Source organism: Lactuca saligna, chromosome 5, assembly GCF_052625555.1.
Source record: "Lactuca saligna cultivar CGN05327 chromosome 5, ASM5262555v1, whole genome shotgun sequence".
In the NCBI taxonomy this organism is placed as follows: domain Eukaryota; kingdom Viridiplantae; phylum Streptophyta; class Magnoliopsida; order Asterales; family Asteraceae; genus Lactuca; species Lactuca saligna.
The window spans coordinates 278,467,190-278,493,614 of NC_136421.1; the positions used below are offsets into that span (position 1 = coordinate 278,467,190).

The 26,425-nt window shown below is 32.0% G+C and overlaps 2 protein-coding genes and 1 long non-coding RNA gene across 23 annotated transcripts; all 3 read left to right on the forward strand.

Moving 5' to 3' along the window:
* The first annotated feature begins 1,307 nt into the window (after positions 1 to 1,307).
* Positions 1,308 to 1,679, forward strand: LOC145046742 (uncharacterized). The gene has a single exon (XM_078995017.1). The coding sequence runs from the start codon at positions 1,308 to 1,310 to the stop codon at positions 1,677 to 1,679; it is 372 nt and encodes a 123-aa protein (XP_078851143.1).
* Positions 1,680 to 6,634: 4,955 nt separating this feature from the next.
* On the forward strand, positions 6,635 to 15,773 carry LOC145047970 (uncharacterized). Of its 12 annotated transcripts, XR_013682598.1 has the most exons (17): positions 6,635 to 6,920; positions 7,045 to 7,125; positions 7,528 to 7,648; positions 8,396 to 8,441; positions 8,615 to 8,697; positions 8,798 to 8,862; positions 9,202 to 9,917; positions 10,003 to 10,162; positions 10,365 to 10,429; positions 12,956 to 13,042; positions 13,126 to 13,271; positions 13,525 to 13,600; positions 13,686 to 13,954; positions 14,218 to 14,379; positions 14,786 to 14,862; positions 14,959 to 15,026; positions 15,557 to 15,773. It is a non-coding gene; the product is annotated as an uncharacterized LOC145047970 (long non-coding RNA). The 12 variants fall into 12 exon arrangements; XR_013682593.1 differs by having other exon boundaries at positions 8,615 to 8,862; XR_013682599.1 differs by lacking the exon at positions 8,396 to 8,441 and having other exon boundaries at positions 8,618 to 8,697.
* A 3,716-nt stretch (positions 15,774 to 19,489) lies between these two features.
* On the forward strand, positions 19,490 to 24,610 carry LOC145047971 (uncharacterized). 10 transcript variants are annotated; one of them, XM_078996348.1, is made up of 12 exons: positions 19,490 to 19,902; positions 19,981 to 20,123; positions 20,366 to 20,437; positions 20,821 to 20,971; positions 21,081 to 21,153; positions 21,355 to 21,516; positions 21,599 to 21,646; positions 21,746 to 22,733; positions 22,969 to 23,130; positions 23,615 to 23,682; positions 24,144 to 24,228; positions 24,368 to 24,610. In XM_078996348.1, exons 8-12 carry the CDS (start codon positions 22,700 to 22,702, stop codon positions 24,391 to 24,393), a joined length of 375 nt encoding a protein of 124 aa, XP_078852474.1. In that variant the 5' UTR covers positions 19,490 to 19,902; positions 19,981 to 20,123; positions 20,366 to 20,437; positions 20,821 to 20,971; positions 21,081 to 21,153; positions 21,355 to 21,516; positions 21,599 to 21,646; positions 21,746 to 22,699; the 3' UTR covers positions 24,394 to 24,610. The 10 variants fall into 10 exon arrangements, with proteins under 10 accessions (XP_078852474.1, XP_078852478.1, XP_078852479.1 ...); XM_078996352.1 differs by lacking the exon at positions 20,821 to 20,971 and having other exon boundaries at positions 21,081 to 21,516; positions 21,746 to 21,845; positions 21,925 to 21,992; positions 22,087 to 22,733; XM_078996353.1 differs by lacking the exon at positions 20,821 to 20,971 and having other exon boundaries at positions 21,081 to 21,516; positions 21,746 to 21,845; positions 21,947 to 21,992; positions 22,087 to 22,733.
* Positions 24,611 to 26,425: the final 1,815 nt, after the last annotated feature.

Below are 26,425 nucleotides of genomic sequence, written 5' to 3' on the forward strand. Positions count from 1 at the left end.
TGCAAAAAAACGTGAACTAGCATTGAGAATTCAGGTACAAACAAAAAAACGTGGTGAGAGCTAGATCAAAATTGTAACTATTTTTTTTTTCTTTTCCTTTATTTTGAAACTCAGGAGAATGGGTGGTTAGTTCTCCAAGACAAGTAATGACTTACAGTCCTTACGTACATTACAGGTAGTGGCTAGATCATCACCAACAGACAAGTTAAAGCTTGTAACACATTTGAGGGGTATGTCTGAAGTTGTTGCAGTCACAAATGATGGGACAAATGATGCTCTAGCTTTACATGAATCAGATATTGGATTCACCATGGGTATAGCAGGAACAGAGGTTGTCATAATGTAACAAATGATGCTCCAACTTTACATATATTACCTCATGTACAATAATATTTGCGAAGTACCTCTTCAAATATGTTTATAAAAGGTCATGCCAAACAAGTTACCCATGTTGATAAAGACCAATAAAATATTGTTATTAATGAGATATGAAAGTTTCAAGACGTACGTTATGTATCCCGTCCTGAGGCATGATAGCGAGTTTTTAGCTTTCCTTTTTCAAAAATCCACCCTTGTGTGATGGCCTTGCAAATACATATCCCGAATCAACAATTGGTTAGGTTCAAAGATGGTGACAGAATGGAAGACATTGTTGATAGGGAGAAATAAAGAAATTCGACGTTGATGGTATTTTTCAAGAAGAATAAAAAAGATTCCAATGCGAGAAAATATTTGTATAAGGATTTTCCCAAACATTTTACATGGAATCGAAGCAACCATTGTTGGAGGACCAGGGAACATAAATCAATGATTGGTCGACTTGTTTATGCTAATCCAGCTGAATGAGAGAGATACTACCTACGCCTGCTTTTATGTCATATTACTTACTGGACCTACCCGCTTTGAAGATTTATACACAGCCAATGGTGTATTACACCCTACATTTTGAAAAGCAGCTATTGAAAGATGTTTAATAAAGACCGATGATAATTTATCACAATGTCTTGTAGAGACTTCCTTGTTTTAATTTCCCAACGCATTTAGAAGGTTATTTGCGACGTTGCTGGTTTTTTGTGAACCAGGAAATGTTCGCAAGTTACGGGACAACCACTATGATTCTCTTTCTGAAGATTATAGGAAACAATATGGATGTGCCGAACGAGTGCAAAATATGGTCCTCATCGACATTAGAGTCGTCTTAGAATCTATGAGTAAAAAGCTTAGTGATTACGACATTCCAAATGTCAGTGCACACATCGATTTACAATTAAGAGGCTATCGTGAGGTGCAAGAAGAATACTCTATAAATGTGGAAAAATGAAGACTTACTTGCGCGAGACTCTCTCAATCCAGACCAGAAGTTTGCATATGATGAGATAATGAGGCATGTGGATGAAAATATTCCGAGTGTGTTCTTCATAGATGGTCCCGGTGGAAATGAAAATATATTTTTGTACAAAGCTTTGTTGGCTAATATTCATGCCCGTGGTCTTATTGCACTTGCAACTAACAACATGTCAGGAGGTAGAGCAGTTCATTCACGATTTGGAATTCCCCTCAATCTTGATAATAACTCGATGTGCAAGATCACCAAACAAAGCGGGAAGGATCAACTACTTCGCGAGGCAAAAGTACTCATATGGGATGAAGCAACAAGTGTTGCCGGTCGTGAGACGTGACACTTGATCACAAATTGTGGACTCTAGCTTACGAATGTCACCTCTATGAGCTTCAGTTAAAAGGCTTCGATTAAATATTAAAATGAGAGCGGTAAATGACCCATGGTTTTCTGATTTTTTTTATTACGAGTCAGTGATGGAAAGGAGGAAACATTGGACGATTCTTGGATGCTTTGATTGATGCAATATTCCCTTCTTTTCAATCCAACGACGCCAATTCAAAATTTATCATTTCGAGGGCGATAATGTCAACTAAAAATAAAAGTGTTGATGAGATTAATAATAAGTTGATCGAATGATTTTCTGGCGAGCAAAAAGTTAACTATAGTTTTGATGAAGCGGAAGATGAAAAAAATAACTTATATCTGATGGAATATTTGAACTCGCTAAATGTTAGTGGTGTACCCCCTCATTATCTTCGGTTAAAAATTGGGTGCCCAGTAATACTTTTGTGAAATATCGATCCGTCAAATGAGTTATGTAATGGCACCAGATTGATATGTCGAGCTTTCCAACAAAATGTCATTGATGCAGAGATAGTTGTTGGCCAACATGCTGGAAAAAGAGTGTTTTTACCAAGAATTCCTCTATGTCCGACTGATCATGAGATGTTCCCATTCAAACTAAAGAGAAAGCAATTTTCAATTCAGCTTAGTTTCTCTATGACAATCAACAAAAGCTCAAGGATAAACAATTCCAAATGTAGGTGTTTATATGTCATAATCGGTATTCTCACATGGCCAACTTTACGTGGCGTTGTCCAGAGGAATATCACGTGTCAATACCAAGGTATTAGTATAACCGGAAAAAACTTTTGATAATGATGGAATCTACACATCAAACGTTGTGTAATAAGAAGTTTTATGTGATTAACAAGGTACAATCAACAACTTATTATTTTACAATTTCTTCAAATGTGTATCTTAGATGCGTATTTGATGTTTGATGCAAGGCTTACAGATGAAGCAACATGATTGTAGATTGGTGTAGTTTATATATTGGAAATGTTATAAATGTACAAACCTACATGATTGCAGATTGTTGTTATATATATATATATATATATATATATATATATATATATATATTGTAAAATCAAGTATGAACTATTAGATGAAATTCCAAATGTAGACTTAAATTCTGTCGTATTGTATGACTATGCACCTAGCAAGAGACTATCCGTTGAAATGAACTATTCGACACAAAATAGTCTACCAAATGACCGCAATGAATAGCTCACGTCTAAAGTAAAGTAATCATCACTGATAAACTATCTTCTGAAAGAAACTCTTTGCCGCCCGACGCTTAGCGCGGGTAAACGGCTAGTTTACCCTTGATAACCTTTCAAAGTATCATATTTGTCCAAATCCTTATTTTTAATATATTTTAAATTTTTTATAATAAATGTTAAAATTTTAAAATGACCATAATTATAGAAAAAGTTAAAATACCAATATTGTCCCTAATCTTATATTGTTGGAATTGTCTTCTATATTACAATCACATCACAAACGATGTTTAGGGTTTTGGAGAAGTTAACATCTAGCTTAGAGATACATTTAGATTGGTCAAGATCAAATGGTTTACTAATATACATTATGTAATGCCTATACTGATTAAGTAAGTTTTATATAGGATTATAATTTATTATCTCCAAGCAACATCAGATTAGCAACATGCTGATTAAGATAATGCATATATATATATATATATATATATATATATATATATATATATATATATATATATATATATATATATATATATATATATATATATATATATATTATAATGCTTATAAAAAAGATGGTATCTAATGGTATTGCATATGTTTCAAATAGTATCGTAATTTTACTACACTTTATGTTGTTAGTATACATTTATAACATTAATCCAATAAAAACTCTCCATTAAAGATGCTTTTATGTACTAAGTTCAATTTTGAAAAGAAATTTTGATTGGACGCCAATCACAGGAGCTTCCGTGAACCCTAAGAAGCATATATAGGGTGTGACGTTGTGGGCAGCAAATACAAAACTCTCTATATTTATATTATTATCCCAATTGTAGGATCCAAAACAACAACCATCAAATACAATCTTCTCAACTAAATAAAAAAACATGATATTGAAATCAAAAGCACAAAGAGCATTTAAAACAATATTTATTCACAATCGATGGTCTAAAACTTATAAATTAGTTGTTGTTTAATGATAAATTTTAGAAAAAAAAAACGATATAAATTTAGATTTACGTAAATATTATATTTTGGAAGTTTATGAGAGATATAATAATATTTTATAACTATATTTATAAAAGGGTATAATGGTCAATTAATAAAAATAAAAATTTAAAATGATTATAAAATGTTTAAAAATATTAAATTTAAAGATTTGGGCAAATTTGATATTATTAAATCTTATAAAGGTTAAATATGATATTTTAAAATTAGGTTGGACAAATATGATATTTCAATTTTCAAGAAGGATATATATGAAATTCTTCCTATAAATAAATGATTTGTTATAAACAAAACTAAAAAAATGGTTCCTGTTGTATGCATTTTTTCTGATGTTTAGTCCAAAACTTGGTTTTTTTTGGCTTTATGGTCTTTTGGGCTAGTTTCATTGTAGAATTGGTCCTCAATAAACTTGATATAATAATATTTTTAGGATCAAAATTGCAAAAATCAGTTATACTTGGTGACCAAAGATAACCAAATACTTGGAACATTACCTCAAATGTTCTAACAAGGACCCAAATTTACAAATTAGCTATAATAAGGAAATAATTGAATGACATTAATTATTGGATAATGATATATGAGCAATTGGGGAAATGAAGATGACGAGTGGGATGTCCTTCAAAGCATAACATAGATAGACGTTCACATAAAACATAACATAATGCTTCAAAACTATCACTTTCAAAGTTTTTTACAGATTATGTGGACATATTACAGACATGAACCATCTTAATCAAACAAAACTTGAAAAAAAAACTGAAAATAAATAACACATAAAATCATATTTATGTGAACAAATTACAAACATATGACATATTACTATAAGGATAGATTACAAACATGAACAATTTTATGAAAACAAAACCTGGAAAAAACCAAAATGTGAAAATAAATATACACAATTACATTTATGTGGACATTGAACATATTACAAAAATTACTCTATGCGCACATCAACACATAACTTGAGCATATCAACACATTTTTTCACACATCAACATTGCATATGAATCATATAAACTCACGAACAGGAACATGTTAAAGAAACCTTAAAATTAGTCATTGGAGTGTTTGGACTTTCAAAAATCAAAACTTATATGATGGATGTGTCGTCGCCGGTGGAGTAAACGCATTCGACTTTTTTGGTTTTGGTCCAAAAGGAAAATATTTTTCATATTTTGGTTTATATTTCCGTGTTTCATGAAGAAAGTAGAGAATAAAAGGGTAAAATTGATATTTTTATAAATTTTATGGATGACCTGTCAACTTAGGAACAAAATACACAGATGTTACGCAAACTAAATAAAATATTGGTTATTTTTTATATAAATTCAACATATAATATTTCTTTTCTTCTATATCTAAACAAACTATGCCATTTGAGAATTGAGATCTTAAAATGTTTTGCATAACCGAAAAGGGTCAAATGATCAATCCCGACAATAAGACATAAGTTTAAATAGAGGAATCTAACTATAAAAATCCAAAATTGAGAGAATAAAGATCAAAATCATATCTAATTATGTTTCGTATATACACATGTATGGTAAGGAAATATAAGCTCAAAGTCAAGAACACCCATAAAATGAAGATATGTCAAGAAAGGTCTATGAAAATACAGATAAAACTCTAGCTTTTCGTCCTTGATCATCTTCATTCCTCATCCGAGTTCATAGTAAATTGGTTGGAGAACAATTTCATCATAAAAACGCACAATGGTTATAAGAAAAAACATAGAGAAATTAAATATCTTCCTACATTTCTTCATACATGTTTTAGACACGTGTCACATAAATGTATTAAAATATTATTATTTTCATTAAAGGTGACATATTTAAGATGGGTAAAAAGTTATGTAGGAAAAATATGTAAGAGGATATTTAATTTCTAAAAAAATAATACCGATTAAAGAAAAAGACTACCAATAATGCAATGTATGAAGTACATCAAATGCAGTGTAGCATCTGTCTTAAATTCACTCCAACACAACCATTTTAAAAAGCGTACCATGGCGCGCGCCAAGGCGTGCCATCGCGTGAGGCGTGACTTCGTCGTTACGAAAAGTCCCATAACATTGCTGTTAGGCGTGACGCGTGACAATGCGTGATATGGCGTGCCATGATGCGTTATGGCGTGTATTTTCTCGTTTGAGACACGTTTTTTTTACTCTTTGTTATGCCTTTTCTAATAGGGGATACACGTATTGTGTTTGTTGTTAACTTTTTGTTATTAGTTGTTGGTATAACACTTCTAAAAAGTACTTATATTTAATATAATTTTATATGTATGTGGTAATATAATTATAAAATAATAAAAAATTGCCGTCTTGAAAAACATTATGACTTGCCATGACTCATTAAGTTTGATGTTTGACCTTGCCGACAACCCATGCTATTTAGAACCTTGACCATAACTTAAGGTTCACAATTAATTTCATCATCATATGATCATTTTCATAATTTAAATTCAAGCTAAAACATAAATATAAATAATGAATAAATTAACATATTATTATTAAATTTACTTATTTTTTTAACAGAAAAATAGAATTTAAATAAATTAATATGTTTAGGTTGTTTTATAAATAAGTAAATAAATAATTTAATATGTTAGTTTTTTAAGGTGAATTTTAGAAAGATGTTAATTTTGGAAAGGTTTTAAAAAAAAAAAAAAAAACCCACCGTTGGAAGTCAAAAGGTTAGTCGGTGTATTGGCGCTTAATATTCCCACCTTCCTCACTCTTCCATTCTTCATTCATCCCGACGGAGAGACTACTCGCTCTAAGTTTTCATTCACTCTTCACTCACTCCCTGCTCTCCGAGCACCGTCGGGGACAAGTTTCTTTTAAGAAGAAGCAGAGAAGAAGAGGGTTTTATTTGTAGGGGATATCTTTCACATCGCTTTATTCTCCTTTTCTTCTAGCGACACCGACTTTTCCTCTTTCTTTCATTCTCCGGCGTTCAAGAATCATCTGTCTTTCCCTCTTCGTCTCTTAGGTAACGTTCTTGATTTTTTTTGTGTGTATTTTTTTTTTTTATCTTTTTAGTTATTTTCAATTGGGCCAAGATTCTTCGGGTCTCTCGTCATAATGCGATTGGGTTGTACCTTTATGCATTGTAGTTGTATGAAGTCTGGTTACGATGCCCTTTTGGTTCGCCGTCATCGATCAAGAAAAGCAGATCTTTCTCTAATGATCTCCAGGTAGCGTGTTTAATTGTATCTTTCTAATAATGACGTGTTTTAGGTAACTTTTTATGTCATGAAACTGGGTCTTTCGTTTTTTCTTCTAAGCATGCATAATCATCGCTAAAAGTATCAAACGCTATACCCAAGGATCTACTTGAACTATATTAAAAAATGTTTACTTGTTAATTGTTTTTCTGTGCACTTTAGGTGTTTGATGAAATGTCTTAATTAAGTTAAAGAGGTGTTTTGCTTTGTTTTGTGGGTGAAAATGTTACTGGATTAAATTATGCATAGAGGTAAATAATCACAAGCCAAAGTAAAATATTTAACTTATTGAGATTTAGAAATTCAATTAGGGAAAGGTAAAAGTTTCATATAAAGTTGTTTTGAAACAGAATTTGATTGTGATTCTTACAGAAATATTGGACTTATGTTTGTAATAAGGCTCTATGAAGATTAAAAAGCTTGTGGTTTGTTCAACATCAGAGACAAGCCCTGTAATCTGGTTTTATCAGTAGAAGAGGCTGATAATGCACAGGTAGTCTGATTGCTTCCAGTTATGCTTTTGTTTTATTTCTTGCGCATCTATTTTTGTTCGTCACTTTGTAAATGTTATTCCATTTTCCAGTGGAATACATGTCTAAATCAGCATATTGTTTTTCTTTGCTACCTTTTCTATTATAGTTTTGACAGCAATTTAGGGCATGTTTTGTTCATAGATCCATAGAAAGTTGAAGGAATTGTAATGGGAGATTCCTTCAGTTACACACTTGGTTGACAAAATGGATGGAGTTGGATTCCATTAAATTCAAACAAAATCTGTATTCAAAGTTTTTAATAATTGTTTGATGTTTATATGGTTTGTTAATAACTGTTTCTTAAATAAAATATTTTTTCAGTAAATAGCATTTCTATCATTTTATAAGAAAAAAACTAAAGGGTGTTTCGGTCAACCATTCACAATTCCTTTGCAAACTAATTACAAAACAACAGATGAATTGAATCAAAATCCTTTCTATTTGCTGTCAACCATACACATGAAAAATTTCATTCATTTCAAAAATATTTGTTCCCTTATATTACTGAGATGAATTGCTATGCTTAGTTCCAATTCGTTTGAGAAATTCCATTTTGTTACTCTACAACAAGAAAAGGTTTTAATTTTATAAACCAAATAAAGAACTTATGGTGGGGAAGAAGGAAAAAAAGAAGCTCTCTAGAATGAATGTGTTAAAACTTCATGCTTTTTTATGTTCTTATTTAGCTTTTCTGTTAATGCTTAAAGGTACACTTTTAGTTCCATTGAATCTCAAATAAGGGTGTTGTGTAGGGTGAGTTTGTCTTTCTATCTTACTTGAATCTTCACTAGTTAATGCTTTTTATTGTTTCTTTCTGCCATCTACACCCATACACAACATTTAAAATCCATCACGTACAGCTTTCTGAAGTACGTGTAGTGTTTTTGATTATAACCAACCTGTTGCTTGATCTTTCACTTTTACAGCAGCCACTGAGTCCATGAAGTAAAACTAAAAATCTAAAGGCTAACAAAATAGCAACCTAAGCAACAGCAAAAGACATCAGAATGTCAGATATAACAACAAGAGAAGACTTCAAAATCTCTAACAACATGAGTTTCTTTGGTTTGACTTAATCCTTCATGATGTCTGATTTGTTAATTGTGCAGACCCCTGACTTTCTTCAGTTGTCAAAGCAGATTTAGAAGAAGCTGAAAGAAATTGATCAAAAATGGTAAATTCTTTTGGGAGAAATTAACATCCATGGGTTCAACATTTAGCTTATCCAACTGATTTTGGAAAAAAAAACTTATATCTGATTGTGTACTTGATTGTGTACTGAATCTGACATAAGGCACATAATCCTTTCTTTCTTTTTCAATAAGTTCTACACTGATGTAGTGCTACCTGGATGATGATGTCTTAAGATTTCTGGATTTGTGTCTATATCTATCTATGTTTGACTTGATTAAAAATGCTTTCATTTAGCTAGCGAATAATACAATCTATGTTCACTTAATATAAAAGTTCTTGATGTGAAATTTATAATTGATGTGTAATATTCATTTTTCAGAAGTAAAACTTGTGGATTTTCAAGAGATGAAGTATACAAAGATGAAGTGTAAACATATGTGGATTGATGTCAGTGGAAAGTTGGATAGGGACCGACTGACTCTTGATCTTTCGTCTGAGTAAAAGACGAAAATAACCTCTACATCCTCATCATTTCAAATTTTCCCTAGAAAGACAGAATTTTGAGTTGATGATTAACATTTATTAGATTTTGTCAGGAGAGAAGTAACTGATAAAGAAGGAAGGGTTCATACTGGAAGCTGCTTGAAGATTACAGTAAGTATTTTCAATTTTTCTTATTGAAGCGTTGTACGTTGAAAAAACTACCCAATTAAATTGCAGTGTTATGAATGTAGTGAAATCGGCTTTGTTGTTTTTCTTTTGGTGTAACATCATGAAGATTTTTGATAGTATATAGATTCTAATAGTTGAGGATCTTTCATCTACCTTGAGTCATCATTGTTGTCGATGCGGAATAGCCCACTTCTCAAATGCAACAGTTGAAGGATTTTGTTCCTGATAGATCTATCATCTCAACTCTGAAGATATTGTGACACACTTGGTTGACAAAATCCATATTCTAAGTCTTTAATAATAGTTTTATAAATAAAATCTTTTTTCAATAAATAGCAATTCTATCATTTTATAATTATATTAGTGTGAGATGAATTGCTATACAAGTGGGCACTGAAGGTCTCTGTATCAGAAGTTTTACAGGTGATCTGAACTTACCTAATTTTCCATTATAACATGTTCATATATCAGTTTATCTTTCATATATTTTGATTTGTTCAATGTGCAGACCTTGAGATTCTTCTGTTGTCAAAGCAGATTAAGGAGAAGCTGAAAGAAGTTGATCAAAATGGTAGATTCTTTTGGCAGCAATTAACTGGTTTTGGGAAAAAAAAAGAAAGAAGAAGCTTATATCAGATTGTGTAATGTTTTTGTGTTCCTGATATAAGGCACGTAACCCTTTCTTTCTTTTTCAATTAGTACTACCCTGATAATGTTCTACCTGGATGATGATGTCTTTGTGTCTATATCTATGTTTGACTTGATTAAAAATGCTTTTCATTAACTGAAGTTTATGGATACAAAACATTCTTCAGCACTTTTAGTTTTCCATACTTAAAAGAATATAACCTGTCTGAAATTATCTTCCAGGCAAGAATGCATCTCCTATGATATGTGGGACAGATTAGTGGACGGGTTTTGTTTTATGTTTTCAGGTGCATAACCCTTGTCTCCTGATTTCATGGATATTTTTAAACTGAAAAAGCTGATGAAGAAAAAGAGAACATGTGGTAGCTGATATAGTAATCAACGGTCTTTCTCTATGTGCATATTAAATGTGGTTCAGTAGTTAAAATTCATGCAACTTTGTCGCAGTTCGCATGCTATTCTTTTCTTTAACTGAAATTTTTGGATACAAAAGTAGTTTAGCTCAAGGATAATTTGAATATTCTATTTTGATTAATGATTTCAGAATTTAAAAGCGGTTTTTGATATTGGTGTATTATGGTGGCTCAGTTGTATCTTATTAAGGAGTAAGAAACTCAAATTCCATAACTATATAACAGAGTCTATGATAAATTTATGTATTTTATAATCAGTAAGACTTATTAGGTGTGTGGTTATTACATAAATAAGATAACAATTTACAAAACTTTCTTCAGTTCTATGTTATGTGATCAGTTGTGAAATTATCTTGAGACATAGTAGTCATTCTTCTGTCATCAACAGAATTTGATCATGAACCATATCAAAGGTCAGAAGCAATACCTAGCCTTTCCACATTGTCATTGTGACAGATAACACTAACAAATAGGACAGATTAGTATATTACTCCAGTAATTTAAAAAAATGAAAGACAAGCTTGATTTCCTTTTATGGTTTCAACTGCATTTTTCTCTTGATGTCATGGATATTCTTAAATTTTTAAGTTATTTTTAGGGCTAATATCAACTTACTTTCATGTAGTTGTTTTATATCATTTTGGTTTCATTTCTTTCTATTACAATATTGTACTTTCAACCTTTTCTTATTAAGAGGGTCAAAAGTAGAATAATGGTTGTTTCTTATATAAATTTAACATATAATATTTCTTTACCTCTATAATATTTTCTTCTCCCTTATACTCAAATTATAAGAAGCTAAAATTGACAGAATAGAGATCAAAATCTTATCTAATTATGTTCCTATATACACATATAAATGGCCAGTAAGTCTAAACTAAAAGTCGATAAACATCCATAAAATGAAAAAAAAAAACACATAATGGTTATAGGAAAAAACAAATACAGATCAGAAGAAAAAAAAAACTACCAAGAATGCAATGTTTATGTCTTAGTTTCCACTCCAACACAACCATATTTTAACTACCTAAACTATTAATTTCATCACAATGTTATATGGTTATTATTTTGGTTATTCAATTGCAAGCTAAAACATTAATATTAATAATGAATAAATAAATATATTACTAAATTTACTTTTTTTTTTTTATATAAAGAAAATTGGATTTAAATTTATATAAATTAATATATCTTAGTTGTTTTGTAAATAAATAAATAAATATATTTTTAAATGATTTAATATGTTGAATTGTTGATTTAGAAAGATGTTAATTTTGTAAAGGTTTTATAAAAGAACCGAACCGAACCGTTGGAAGTGGGTAGTCAAAAGGTTTGGGTCGGTGTATTTGCGCTGAATATTTACCACCCCATCATATCCAAATGTTTTATTGAGATTTTGAAGTTCAATTAGAGAAAGATAAAAGTTTTATATAAAGTTGTTTTGAAACAGAATTTGATTGTCATTGTTACAGAAATATTGGACTTATGTATGTAATTTTCACACTGCAAGATTTTAGAGACTGAATTCGATTTTTGGGTTTATCAAATGAGGCTAGACTAAACAAGTTCAAATTGCATCAGATATTCAACAACAAAATGTTGAGGTGTAAATTTATCTGTGTACATGTTTGCAACATTCATCACATGTTATAAAGCTTTTCCTTTATATGATGATACCCTTCCCTTGGTTTTGTCCCCCTTTATATTGTCAAAGCTTTAAATCCTCTTTCTTTAATAAACTGCATGCAGTTAATGCCCAATCTTATGGATGCTGCTGTGATTCACTCTTCTGCATAAGCCATATTTTGTGTGACACAGACATTGCATATTGCAAGTTTCACCCTATAATGCTTTAAAATGGTTAAATTTGTGATTAGTTGCTTATTACTCTGATGACATTTCAAAGTTTTTATTATTAAAACACTGTAATATCAAAATTTAATCCAATTCCTTTTGACAAATTTTATACATTTCTAAAATATTCTGTGAACCACATGTTCCCTTACATTTGTCTGGGATAAATTGCTATTCTTAGTTCCAATTCCTTTGACAATTTTCATTAATTACTCTGTAACAAGAAAAGGTTATGGAAACTAGTGGTGGAGAAAAGGTAAAGAAGATGACCCTGAGAATCAAAGTGTAAACATGTATGTGTTTATTCTTAATACTTATATAACACTAAATGCTTTTTATGTTCTCATTTAGTTTTTTTTTTTGTTAATGTTTAAAGTTACTCTTCAAGTCCCATCGAATGTCAGTTAAGGTGTTGTATTGGGTGATTATGCCTTCATGGAAATGAAATGCAATACATGTAGCTATAGCTATGAGTATATGATCCTGTTTTTGTATTTCCAGAAATACCCCTCTGTTTCTAAAACTTGTGGTTGTTTTTGTCTTTAGGAAATGATGGAATTAACATACTCCATGTTGACTCAATTAAAAAAAGATTCTGAATATTGTATGGAGAACGCCTTCAACACTTATTTAGTACGCCCCGTAATTCTTTACAAAAGATACTTGTTATTTAATCAATTCTTTTATTTATTTAAAAAGTGTACTTTTTTATTTAGTGAATTGGGACATCATGGAAGGGAAATGCTACATGGTGTGGTCTTTTGGTGGGTTGAAATGTTAAGAACAAGTGGTCAATAGCTGATTTATTAAAGTTTGATATAAATTGCCGAATGGAGTGTAGCTGATTTATTCCTTTATTGAGGTGTGTAACATTTTTTTTTGTTCATTTGTTATGAGTAAAACGACAATTTTTGGGACTGAAACTGCAAGAACCAGCTATTCTTAGTGACCAAAATAGCCACTTTACTTGGAACAGGGACTGAAAATGTTACAAGAACCTCAAATAAGGACCCAAAATCATAAACTAGGTTTAATCAAAGACTATAAGTGTAATTTACTCTTGTTTCTAAATATTATATTCTGCCTTTTTGTATCCATCTGGTTTGTGCATACAGAAACACCCTTTCTGCTTTTAGAGGAACAACTTGGATTAGTTCATATTCGGTATCATGTCCATTTTCATATAGGGCAGTAAGTTATTTCTAAATGAGTTATTAAAGTTTGATATAACATGCTGACATGGTTGAAGTTACATTAATACCCTCTTCGGACACAGGTGGTATGCTTTCTTTGGAAAGTATGACATGGTTGAAGTTACATTAGAACCCAAGATTTTAGTCCAAATGTTCAACCTCCAGCTGTTTGATGAAATGCCTGGGAAATCAGTTGAAGCCCAAACTTTAAAATTGAACTAGGATTTTGGTTAGCTTGAGATGATTAAGTCAGGACTTTAAGCTGTAACCAAATGGAGTTCATTAAATGTTGCATTGAAGAGGATGCTATAGCAGCTATTGTTACCTCTATATCAGAAGTTGCACAGCTATTGTTAAGTCTATATCACTTTATCTTTTCTAATATCCTGATTTGTTAAACATGTAGACCCATAAGATTCTTCAGTTGTCAAAGTAGTTTAAGGATAAACTGAAAGAAGTTGATCAAAATGGTACATTCTTTTGGTAGCAATTAACAAGGTTGCTCAATTATTCTATCATGTAACATTTTGGTTAACCAAGAGAAACAGTTTCTTATTTTTAAGCTATGTAATTGGTTTGATGGTCTATTTCTAATCTGCATAAGTTTATTTGTAGGTTGTGGAAGATGCAAAGCTCTAATATTACACTGCGAATCAGATGAATTCGTTAGTGCTATCACTGTTGAGAATGACAATCTGGAATCTTTTAGTGATGATTCTTCAACAGATGATGTTGATGATAGTTCTATGGAGCTTAAAGTCAATAACCCTGCTTGTGGTCAGTTTTCTGTAGTTTGTTCTTTATAGAATTGTACTTTCATTTCTATCTGTTACAACATTATAATTTCAACTTTTTCTTAAAAGGGCATTGCATTATGAAAATTCTATGCAGTTATCACACTTGAAAAATATATCCATTCATAGCAACGAAACTGCTGTGTATCTTGATGACAGTGCTATAATTGGGCAGTTTTTTTGAAATTTAATGCTTTAATAGGAAAAAAAATGAAAGCATAATGCTATAATATTCAAATAAATGAAATTAGGTTACTATTTCTTGCATGTAAACCTATGTTTTGATGTATAGTATTCCTGTATCGGAAGTAAAGCTTGTGAATGTTCCTGAGATGAACTATAAGATTTTGAGTTGATTTTTATGATTAAATTTTATAAGTTTTTTTCAGGAGAGAAGTAAATGATGAAGAAAGAAGGGTTTATACCCTGTTTAATGTTGTTGCATTTAATGCAGTGAAGTCATCTGGTCAGTCGCTATTTTATTAATTCTCTTTTTTCTAACTCTGTTTCTGCTGCAATTATGTTATTAAACTGCAGTTAATTCCCAAACATAATCTTGCAGGTTTGGATGCTGCTGTGAGTCACTGTTTAGCACAAGTCATATTTTGTGTACCACAGGCATTGCATATTGTAAGTTTTCACTCTTCAATACTTTTAAATCTTTAAATTTGTGAACACTCTTCTGCTGTGAACCCTTTAATACTTTTAAGTGGTTAAATCTGTGATTAATTGCTAATCACTTTGACATATCAATTGCATTATGAAAATGGTATGATGGTTAATCATTCTTAATCAATTGCAGTGATAAGATTCTTGACTGGTAATATAGGTGATGAAACTTATTCTTTTTTCACACACAGTGATAAGATTTTGGAAACCTGATTGCAATTGTTTCACCATTATTTTGCTCTACTACTCCCCAATTCATGCTAATTACTTTGACATATATCTTACTTTCCTTTGGCATTGTTATGAATGCAGTGAAGGATCTGGTGGTCTTAACATTTCTGGATTTGTGTCTATATCTATATATGTTTGACTTGATTAAAAATGCTTTCATTTGGCTAGCGAATAATACAATCTATGTTCACTTAATATAAAAGTTATTGATGTGGAATTTATACTCAAGTGTTGCATTCTTGTGTTTGGGTTTTTGACAGCATCATAAATCTTTGCTTTGGATTGATGGTAGTAGGTAATATAGTAACCAATGGTCCTTCTCTTACTCCTTTTGAAGGTTCCCTGAAACCCCCTTATGTGTATATGTAAGTTATTTTTAGGGCTAATTGCAATAAGTAACAACTTATTTTCATGTAATTGTGTTTTATGGCATTCTGGTTTCATTTCTTTCTATTACAATATTGTAGTTTCAACTTATTAAGACATTGATTGTACTTTAAATTTTTTACCCACACATTATGGCATAATACTTTTGGATGTTTTCTACCCAATTATAACATTGTACTTCTATTTTTTTTTTCTTATTGTGACTTTATTTTATAGCATTACCCTTTCAATTTTTATTTTTTGGCTTATTAGGACATTAGCACACCTAATTAAGCAGTGAAATTGCTTTGTATGGCATTGCTAAAACTGTGTAGATTTTTTTGAATGCACACTGTTGAAATTTGAATTGTTTTGTATGTTGATGACACTGCTATAATTGGGGTGTTTTTTCAGAGTAAAATACACAAATCAAGAAAATTAGGCTGCGATTTCTTACCATAATTGATGTGTAATTTTCATGTTTTCAGAAGTAAAACTTGTGGATGTTCAAGAGATGAACTATACATCCAAAGATGAAGTGTAAACGTATGTAGATTCATTACTCTCTTATGCTTTTGGCATGCACTTGGACTGATGTCAGTGGAAAGTTGGATATGGACCGACTGACTATTTTGGAGGATTAAAACCATCATTTGAGTGGGTTTTGGGGAGTTTACGGCCTAGATAATTTCTTGGGCCGTAAACTCCTTTTTATCCCTCCATTTGTTGAGTTTAATTCCTTAAATCCTTCCTAGCATTTTATAGAAATAGTCTAAGGCCATTTGGGGAACAAAAACTAACATTTTGGGCATGTTTGGGGAGTTTACGGCCTAAGCATGTGCTTGGGCCGTAAACTCATTTCTGCCCTTCATTTTGATGTGTTTAAGTGATCTAAACCCAAAGGAATAAGCCCTTAATTTATGTGTTAAGCCCTAGTGTGGTTTGGGAGTGTTTTTGGGGCATTTTGACATGGTTTAGAGGTGTTTACGGCCTAAGCATGTGCTTGGGCCGTAAACTTATTTTTATGCTCCAAAGTGGTTGTTTTAAATGTGCAAACACTCCTAGGCTAATACCTCAATTTATTTCCAAGCCATTAGGGACAAGTTTGGGTCATTTTGGCCTCATTTTGGGTGTTTACGGCCTAAGGAGATGCTTAGGCCGTAAACTCCTTTTTCATAGCTTCTAAGTCCGATTTTTGGGCTATAAACATGATTCAATATGTTTAGAATAAGCTAGGGTAAGTGGACTTACAATTGGGAAACATTTGGTTGCGGATTCGGGGCTAAAACGAGTCTAGAGAGAGAGTATAGAGAGAGAGTGTAAAAAGTCTCCAATGGACTCCACTCACCCTTACATAGGGTTTTGAGTCGGGACACAGTGGAATTCTACCCGATACTGCCGTTAAACGGGGCTTTTGGTCGCACCCTATTTGGTGGTCGTAATAATAAAACTTGACATTTCCAATTAAATGGAAATATGTGTTATGTATTTTATTTCCTTTTATCACGACTTAACGACATATAAACATACACCATTGAAATGTTTATTAAACTTGACGACTTCCCATTAACGGAACTTTTGAACAGTGGAACATTCCATTAACGGTAACGGAGAAATGTAACGGGGCTACTTGGGTTGTCACATTGGACACGTGGCTCGCATGACTCACCAATTGCGGACATGTGTCACATTTTGGGCAAGGGTGACGTGGCCGAAGCTATCTATGCGAATTTTCTCGGTTTTTGTGCAAAAACTGCTAAAATCCATAACTTTCGCATACGAGCTCCGTTTTTTACGTTCTTTATATGCACGTAGGTAAAATTACACTCTACAACTTTCGTTTAGACTTCGTCGGCTAATTTTGACTTTAATTTTTTTATTATTATTTTTAACAGACCGGTTAGGAAATCCGTTAAAAATTCGTAACTTCTTCATCCGACATCCGTTTTCGTCATACTTTTTACGGTTGTGCTACTAATGACGAGACCTTCGATTCTCGTTTAGGTCGTGTCGGGTAAAAATCACTCATTCTAAAATTCGAGTTTTTAGCTGTCTACTGCTAAGCTGAAACTGTCACACGCTGAAACCAACGGCGGAAACGTTCCGAGGCGGAGGATGCAATGCGTAGTATCACAACCATTGTACATAGTAAGGATAGTAAACACAACCATTACATTACATAAAAATATTTACATTTGTTTGAAAGCGGAGAAATACATAGTTTATATCCATCAGTATAAATAAAAGTATAGACGAGACTTCTATATGCACCGTTACATTACATAAGAATATCTACCCCCTTCTAATCTCTTTCTCATTGCAAGACCAACCCACCGCCACTCATATGTGCAAGAAAAACATGATTTATCGGAGTTCTATCAGTCAGAATTTCACAAAACCACTGCCATGGATACTCCTATCCTCCCGATCCTCCAATATAGGTCATTTCTACCTTGTCTCGAGCACCGAGGACAATGTTTTTTCTTAAGCTTGGGGTGGGGTATTTTCTTTAATCTTTAACTTTTCATGCATTTTTACTTTGATTGTGATAGATGCCATTTTATGCATCTTTTACGGTAGTTTTTTATTAGCATTTTCCATTATATTTTGTTTTATTTCATATGCATTAGTTTAATTATAATGTTCAACCCAATTTTATCGCTAGAATTCCCGTACTGCTCATGTTTTTATGTCGTTTTTAGATATTTCGAGTGGAGCGGTACTTTGGGAGTAGCTTTGGATACATATTTGGAACTTAATGATGCTAAAACACCCGAAGGAGCTGGAAGTTGGGTGAGATTTGATGAAGCTAAAGAGTTTGCATCCAAAACACGCGTTTTTGAGTTTACACGATCGTGTTTTTCACCATATGATCATGCTTTACCTTCGCAACTTTTCCAAGCCATAAATTAAGTCTCAGGACCTCGAAGCACAAACACAATCGTGCTTTAGAGAAAAGGGTCAAAAATAAAAACATGCTTCATTAAACGGGATTTCGGGGCATTATACGCAAAAACACGATCGTGTTTAGCCTATAAACACAATCATGTTTTCTTGATTTTTATTATGGACATTGTTGGCTTGCATATAAATACTGCCTCTCTAATTGATTTGAACCCTAGACGTTCCAAACGACAAAATCCCTTGTTCATATGATTTTTGAGGCGGTTTCTGCATGTTTTTATCAATTTTTGGATATCTAAGGTTGCACCTCATCTCATATATTTAGTTTAGTAAGATTTAGCTATTTAATGTTTGTTTTTACTATTTTAGATCAGATTTTAGTCATGTCTGGCTAAACTCTAGATTTCAATTCTGCATAGATCAATACTTTTCATGTAATCAGTCATTAGACATGGTTTTTGATTTGTGATTCTATATAGATTTTCCAGTTTTGTGCTTAATGAATGCTTGATCTTGATTCTTTTTAGCCTAATCACTTAATTTAGGATTAAATCAGTCTAGTTAATCAATTAATAAAATCTATAATTGTTCTAATCAACTGGTAATAAATAATAAGTAACAAGTATCCTGTTTGTGAATTTTTAGAAATACCCTTGTGTTTCTAAAACTCGTGGTTGTTTATTATCTTCAGGAAACGATGAGGTTAACATACTCCATGTTGAATCAATCAAAAAACGATTTTGAATATTGCATGGAAAACGCCTTCATCACTTATTCATTTAGTAGCTTGATAATCCTTTACAAAAGATATTTGTTATTTAATCAATACTTTTATTTATTTAAAAAGTGTATTTTTTTATTGAGTGAATTGGAACCTAATGGAAGGGGAAATGACACACGGTGTGGTCTTATAAAAAGATGTTAACTTTGTAAAGGTTTTATAAAAGAACCGAACCGTTGGAAAGTGGGTAGTCAGAAGGGTTGTAAAGGTTTTAATATTTACCACCTTCGTCGTTCCATCTCAACTCCTCACTCATCGCGCCGGAGAGACTAATCGCTATCTCCTGTAACTCCGCTCCTGTGAGACCCAAGCACCCCATCATCCTTCGCCGGACGCTTAACAACCATCTCTATAATCCAAAGAAATTATCAAGATCGCTGTACTCAATCGCTATCTCCTGTAACTCCGCTCCTGTGAGACCCAAGCGGGTTTTCTTTTGAGGGGAAATCTTTCTCACCGCCTTATTCTCTTTTTCTTCTAGCCACACCAACGTTTCCTCTTTCTTTCGTTCTCCGGCGTTCAAGAATAATCTGTCTTTCCCTCTTCGTCTCTTAGGTAACGTTCTTGGTTTTTTCTGTGTATTATTTATATTGTTTTGGTGTATTATTGATTTTGTTAGGTATTTTCAATTAGGCCAAGATTCCTCGGTCTCCCGTCCATGCTATTGGGTTGTACCCTTATGCATTGTAGTTGTATGACGTCTGGTTGTGATGTCGTTTTAGTTTACCGTCATCGATCAAGAAAAAGACTACAGATGTTTCTCTTCTGATCTTCAGGTAGCTTGTTTAATTGTATTTTTTTAGTAATGACGTGTTTTACGCATGGAAACTTTTTATGTCATGAAATCGTTTTTTTTTTTCCTAATCATGCATCATCCTCGCTAAAATGATCAAACACTATACCCATGGACCTACTTGAACTATATGTCAAAGGTAAATTAATGACATATTTTTACTTGGGTTTCTTTCTTTTTCTCCTCTATTTATTTTCTGTTTTGATTGTTTGTTTTTTGAATTAGGCCGCTTTATCAAAAATAGAGCATCCATCATGATGCAATGGGCACGGACATGATCAAGACTTGTGATTGTTGGTAAGATCTTAACCATGGTGTGCTCTTTTTAGTTATGATGCAACCTGGAGTTGTTGATTTTCCTGCATTTAGTGGAGTTTGTAAGTCATAGAGATCACTCACGCTCTCTAATAGGAACAAATTTATAGTGTCCAGATCACCCATGTCGATATCTCTCTCTGTTGATGCTAATGAGAATGAGGGCTTTGAAAGAAGAAAGTTCAAAACCATTTTTCTGCATTCTGTTTTTAAGACATGTTTTGGAGTAAAAACTTGTTGAAATTCATACTTACCTATTACTTAATAAAAACTTGTTGATATAGTTGAACAAACTTTATACTGTTACCACCTGTTGGAGTAAAGGAACATTCAAGCATGTATAGATTGATGATGTCATTTTGTAGGAATTGTGATTCGTGAAACATGGTCAACCTTCTAAGCTGATTGTTTTCCTTTGTTTCAAAGCCAAATGCATTAGAAGGCTAAGAAATGGCATGTAAATTTGCCACAAATATTGCTTAAAAACCTAATTTCTACAAGATTTCACACTGTTAGGTAATGCCTATCCCATACATCTCTTTCCCTCCAAGGGCATATAGGGAAATTGTTGTTTAAATTAAAATATTAACATCAAAGCAATTTCTGAATTTATCTCTATTTGCAGTGGATCAACTTGACCTGGAGCTTTGTTTCTTTGATCCAAAACATCATAGAAAGGAAACAGTTACTTTAAGAAGGTGTAATTTACAAGTCTCGATTTTCATTGAATCCTTAAACAGTTACCTTTTTGTGTTGCAATGCAATTTTTGTCCCATTGACATGTAGTCATGGTCTGAGTTCAATACATGTCAGACACAGTTGGTATGTCTTGTCATGTCATGTCGTGTCTTACACTAAAACTGATTGTATTTGTGACCTGGTTAATGGAACTTTAACAGGAGTATATAATGTATATCCATATGATATCATTCCATATTAGATTCACATTTCAACACTTGGGGATGAGATTACAACATCACTTGAAGATCTTAAAACAGGATTTTTTTAAGGATTCAACTGGTATGCAGTTACATTTCCAACTTAATCAGCCCCCCAAAAAGGTAAATAGTAAACTATATATTTGTATTTACGAAAGTACGTTTATGAAAATATCATTTTCTTTTCTTTATTCTTCTCATCTAGTAACTCAACTTATGATAAATTCTGCTCCAGATGAAATTTGCTGCTATGGTATGTTGACTATATCTATATCTTTTGTAATGATAAATTTTAGAACTATTTTCTCTTTATGATTCCCATTTGAAATAATTTTTTGTTTGTTTTATTTAGTTAACCTGCTTGATATAAATTAAAAGGTGAGGGCAGATGACATGCAAGATATGTTTTAACAATGAAGATATGTCTTTTAATTTCAATTTGGTCTGCAGAGGTAATTAGAAAGAGTGATTATTCCCTATCATCATCATCAGTATATATTTTCATAATGTTATTTTATTATTTCACGCTAGTGTGTTTTCCCTTAATGCTCAGAGGAGCTACATACCAAGATCGCCATGTTGAAGGATTAATAGAACAAGTACTCATCTTTTAATTGGTGTACCATGTTTGTTTGTGTTTCTGTTTTTCATTGTGTGGTAAATTTGATGTTTGGTGTTCACATGTTGTTGTAGAGTATTGTTGGGGATCAGATATTGAAACCGAATCATATGATATTATAAATGGTTATAGAGTACAGATTATTGTGGGAATGTAATACGGATAGTTTGAGGATACAGTACGGTTATACCACCATTAGCAAGCCGTATTATATATGTGAGATAGAGTAAACTAAGAAATCATGGTTTTTGTATTTGATGTCTTTTGCTATTGCTTCGGTGTTGGTACTCTATTGGCATTTCAGAATGTGTTTTTATTGATATTTGTTATTGTCTTGTTTGTTTTGGATGGTATTTTGTTGGTCATCCGAGAATGTATTTCAGGTTCTCTCAACATTCTTTTAAATAACCAATTTTATCGGATCATGATGTTCTAGTCAAATCTCTTATTGTGGATGTGTGATCATGGAAGACTCCATCACCTAATGTTTATTCTGTTTCCTGTTTCTCTTCCACTGATTTGCATTTTACTAATAAGGTAATAACTCTAGTCAAAATCTTGGTTCTTGCCATGGTTTGAATGTGTTATTGTAAGATCATCAACAAGCCAAAGAAACGGTAATACCAGAAGCTATCTAAGCCTAAGAACCCAAGATTTCAGTCCAAATCTTCAACCTCCAGCTGTTTGATGAAATGCCTGGGAAATATCAGAAATTACACAGGTGGATTGAACATACCCTCACTTATACATGTTCATATCACTTTATCTTTTCTAATATCCTGATTTGTTAAGATTCTTCGGTTGTCAAAGTAGATTAACGATAAGCTGAAATTAACAAGGTTGCTCATGTATTCTGTCATGGAACATTTTGGTTAACCAAGAGAAACAGTTTCTTATGTTAAAGCTATGTAATTGGTTTGATGGTCTGTTTATAATCTGCATAAGTTTATTTGTAGGCTGTGGAAGATGCAAAGCTCTGATATTACACTGCGAATCAGATGAATTTGTTAGTGCTATCACTTATGAGAATGACAATCTGGAATCTTTTAGTGATGATTCTTCAACAGATGATGTAGATGATAGTTCTATGGAGCTTGAAGTCAATAACCCTGCTTGTGGTCAGTTTTCTATAGTTTGTTCATAATAGAACTGTAATTCCATTTCTATCTGTTACAACATTATGTATTCAACTTTTTCTTAAAAGGGCATTGCATTATGAAAATTCTATGCAGTTATAAGACTTGAAAAAAATATCCATTCATAGCAATGAAACTGCTGTGTATCTTGATGACAGTGCTATAATTGGTCAGTTTTTTTGAAATTTAATGCTTTAAAAGGAAAAAAAAATGAAAGCATAATGCTATAATATTCAAATAAATGGAATTAGGTTACTATTTCTTGCATTTAAACCAATATTTTGGTGTATGGTATTCCTGTTTCAGAAGTAAAGCTTGTGAATGTTCATGAGATGAACTATAGGATTTTGAGTTGATTTTTATGATTAACTTTTATAAGCTTTTATCAGGAGAGAAGTAAATGATGAAGAAGTAAGGGTTTAATATATTATTAAACTGCAGTTAATTCCCAAACTTAATCTTGTAGGTTTGGATGCTGCTGTGAGTCACTCTTTAGCACAAGTCATATTTTGTGTACCACAGACATTGCATATTGTAAGTTTTCACTCTTCAATACTTTTAAATCTTTAAGTTTGTGAATCACTCTTCTGCTGTGAACCCTTTAATACTTTTAAATGGTTAAATCTGTGATTAATTGCTAATCACTTTGACATATCAGTTGATGATCTTCTCCTCTTAGATTCCTTCTGATAGTGATATGATGGTTAATCATTCTTAATCAATTGCACTGATAAGATTCTTGACTGGTAATGTAGCTAATGGAACTTGTTCTTTCTTCACACACAGTGATAAGATTTTGGAAACCTGATTGCAATTGTTTCACCATTATTTTGTTCTAATACTCCTCAATTCATGCTTACTTCAGTTATATATCTTATTTTCCTTTGGCATTTTTAAACATCACATCTATATGTACTTAATCACATCATGACAAAACTGTTGTTTTTTTTAGACTTAATGGGGGACAAAACTTCACTGTATTTTCATTCATTTAGGGCAACTTGAACAAGATGACATGGTGGAATATAGATCTGTTGTGTTCTGCAGTTTTCCATGATTATATAACAGAGTATATGATGGGTATGATAAGTTTATGTATTTTATATTTAGTAAGGTTTATTGATGCTCAATTAGGTGTGTGCAGTGTTGTGAATGCAGTGAAGGAGACTTTTTAATGTTGTTGCATTTAATTTGAATTTCATAATTGCATGTGATGCAGAGCAACTAAGATATTGGCAGAAATGAGAAATACACTTGCAAGATGGGGCACTTGATCATGAACTAAATCCATGGGGATTTTATATAAGTGCATTTCATGTGATACAATTTGTTTCCATCTTTTCATAAAGTAAAACTTAAAAAACTTGGATGTGGATGGTTTTATTTAAGGCTATATAACAGTCTAACTATCTGTAAGTATAAACTCATGATAGATCTATCATCTAAAGATATTGTTCCTTAACATGAGCGAAGAAAGTTATCCCTTGGTAATGTAATTTGATTTTTATATTTTTATTTTATCTTCAAAGATTGGTTGTGTAGTGAGGCTTGCGAATTGTGAAGACTGATGACCTCTTGTTTGAGGTATAATTTATTTAGTTTGAAAGTTGCATATAAAGCTCATATGCCATCTTCATGTGTATGTAGATAGTTATCCCTTGGTAATGTAATTTGATTTTTATATTTTTATTTATCTTCAAAGATTGGCTGTGTAGTGAGGCTTGTGAGTTGTGAAGACTGATGACCTCTTGTTTGAGGTATAATTTATGTAGGTTGAAAGTTGCATATATAGCTCATATGCCATCTTCATGTGTATGTAGTTAGTTGTTCTGATCTGAATTGAATGGGCATATTTATTGGAGTTTGTCTTTCTATCTTACTTGAATCTTCACTAGTTAATGCTTTTTATTGTTTCTTTCTGCCATCTACACCCATACACAATCAAATCCATCACATTTATCTTAGTTGTCAAAATCTTTAGCTGGTTTTTAGTTTGTTTGGTGCTGCTGAAGAGGACTATGGTGGGTGGGTTTGATGATTATAGATCTACTCATGTACAGCTTTCTGAAGTATGTGTGGTGTTCTTGATTATATATAACCAACCTGTTACTTGATCTTTCACTTTTACAGCAGCCACTGAGTCCATGAAGTAAAAATAAAAATCTAAAGGCTAACTAAATAGCCCACTTCTCAAATGCAACACTTGAAGGATTTTGTTCCTGATAGGTCTATCACCTAAACTCTGAAGATATTGTGACACACTTGGTTGACAAAATGGATGGAGTTGGATTCCATCCCACAAAATCCATATTCTAAGTTTTTAATAATAGTTTTATAAATAAAATCTTTTTTCAGTAAATAGCAATTCTATCTTTTTATAAAAAAACAATACTAGAGGGTGTTTCGGTCATTTAACATTATTTTCACTACAATTCTTCTGATAGATTTACAAAATAAATACAAAACAACAGATAAATGGAATCCAAATTCGTTTTATTTGTTAACCATGTACATGACAGATTCCAATTCCTTTGACAAATTTCATTTATTTCAAAATTATTCACAAATTCCCTTATATTAGTGTGAGATGAATTGCTATACAAGTGGGCACTAAAGGTCTCTGTATCAGAAGTTACACAGGTGGATTGAACTTACCTAATTTTCCATTATAACATGTTCATATATCAGTTTATCTTTCATATATTTTGATTTGTTCAATGTGCAGACCTTGAGATTCTTCAGTTGTCAAAGCAGATTAAGGAGAAGCTGAAAGAAGTTGATCAAAATGGTAGATTCTTTTGGCAGCAATTAACTGATTTTGGGAAAAAAAAAAAAAAAAAGAAGCTTATATCAGATTGTGTAATGTTCTTGTGTTCCTGATATAAGGCATATAACCCTTTCTTTCTTTTTCAATTAGTACTACCCTGATAATGTTCTACCTGGATGATGATGTCTTTGTGTCTATATCTATGTTTGACTTGATTAAAAATGCTTTTCATTAACTGAAGTTTATGGATACAAAACATTCTTCAGCACTTTTAGTTTTCCATACTTAAAAGAATATAACCTGTCTGAAATTATCTTTCAGGCAAGAATGCATCTCCTATGCTATGTGGGACAGATTAGTGGATGGGTTTTGTTTTATGTTTTCAGGTGCATAACCCTTGTCTCCTGATTTCATGGATATTCTTACACTTGTACTTTAATTTTTTTACCCAATTATGGCATAATACTGCCATAAATACTTTTAGATATTTCTTATTAGGACTATCTTTTA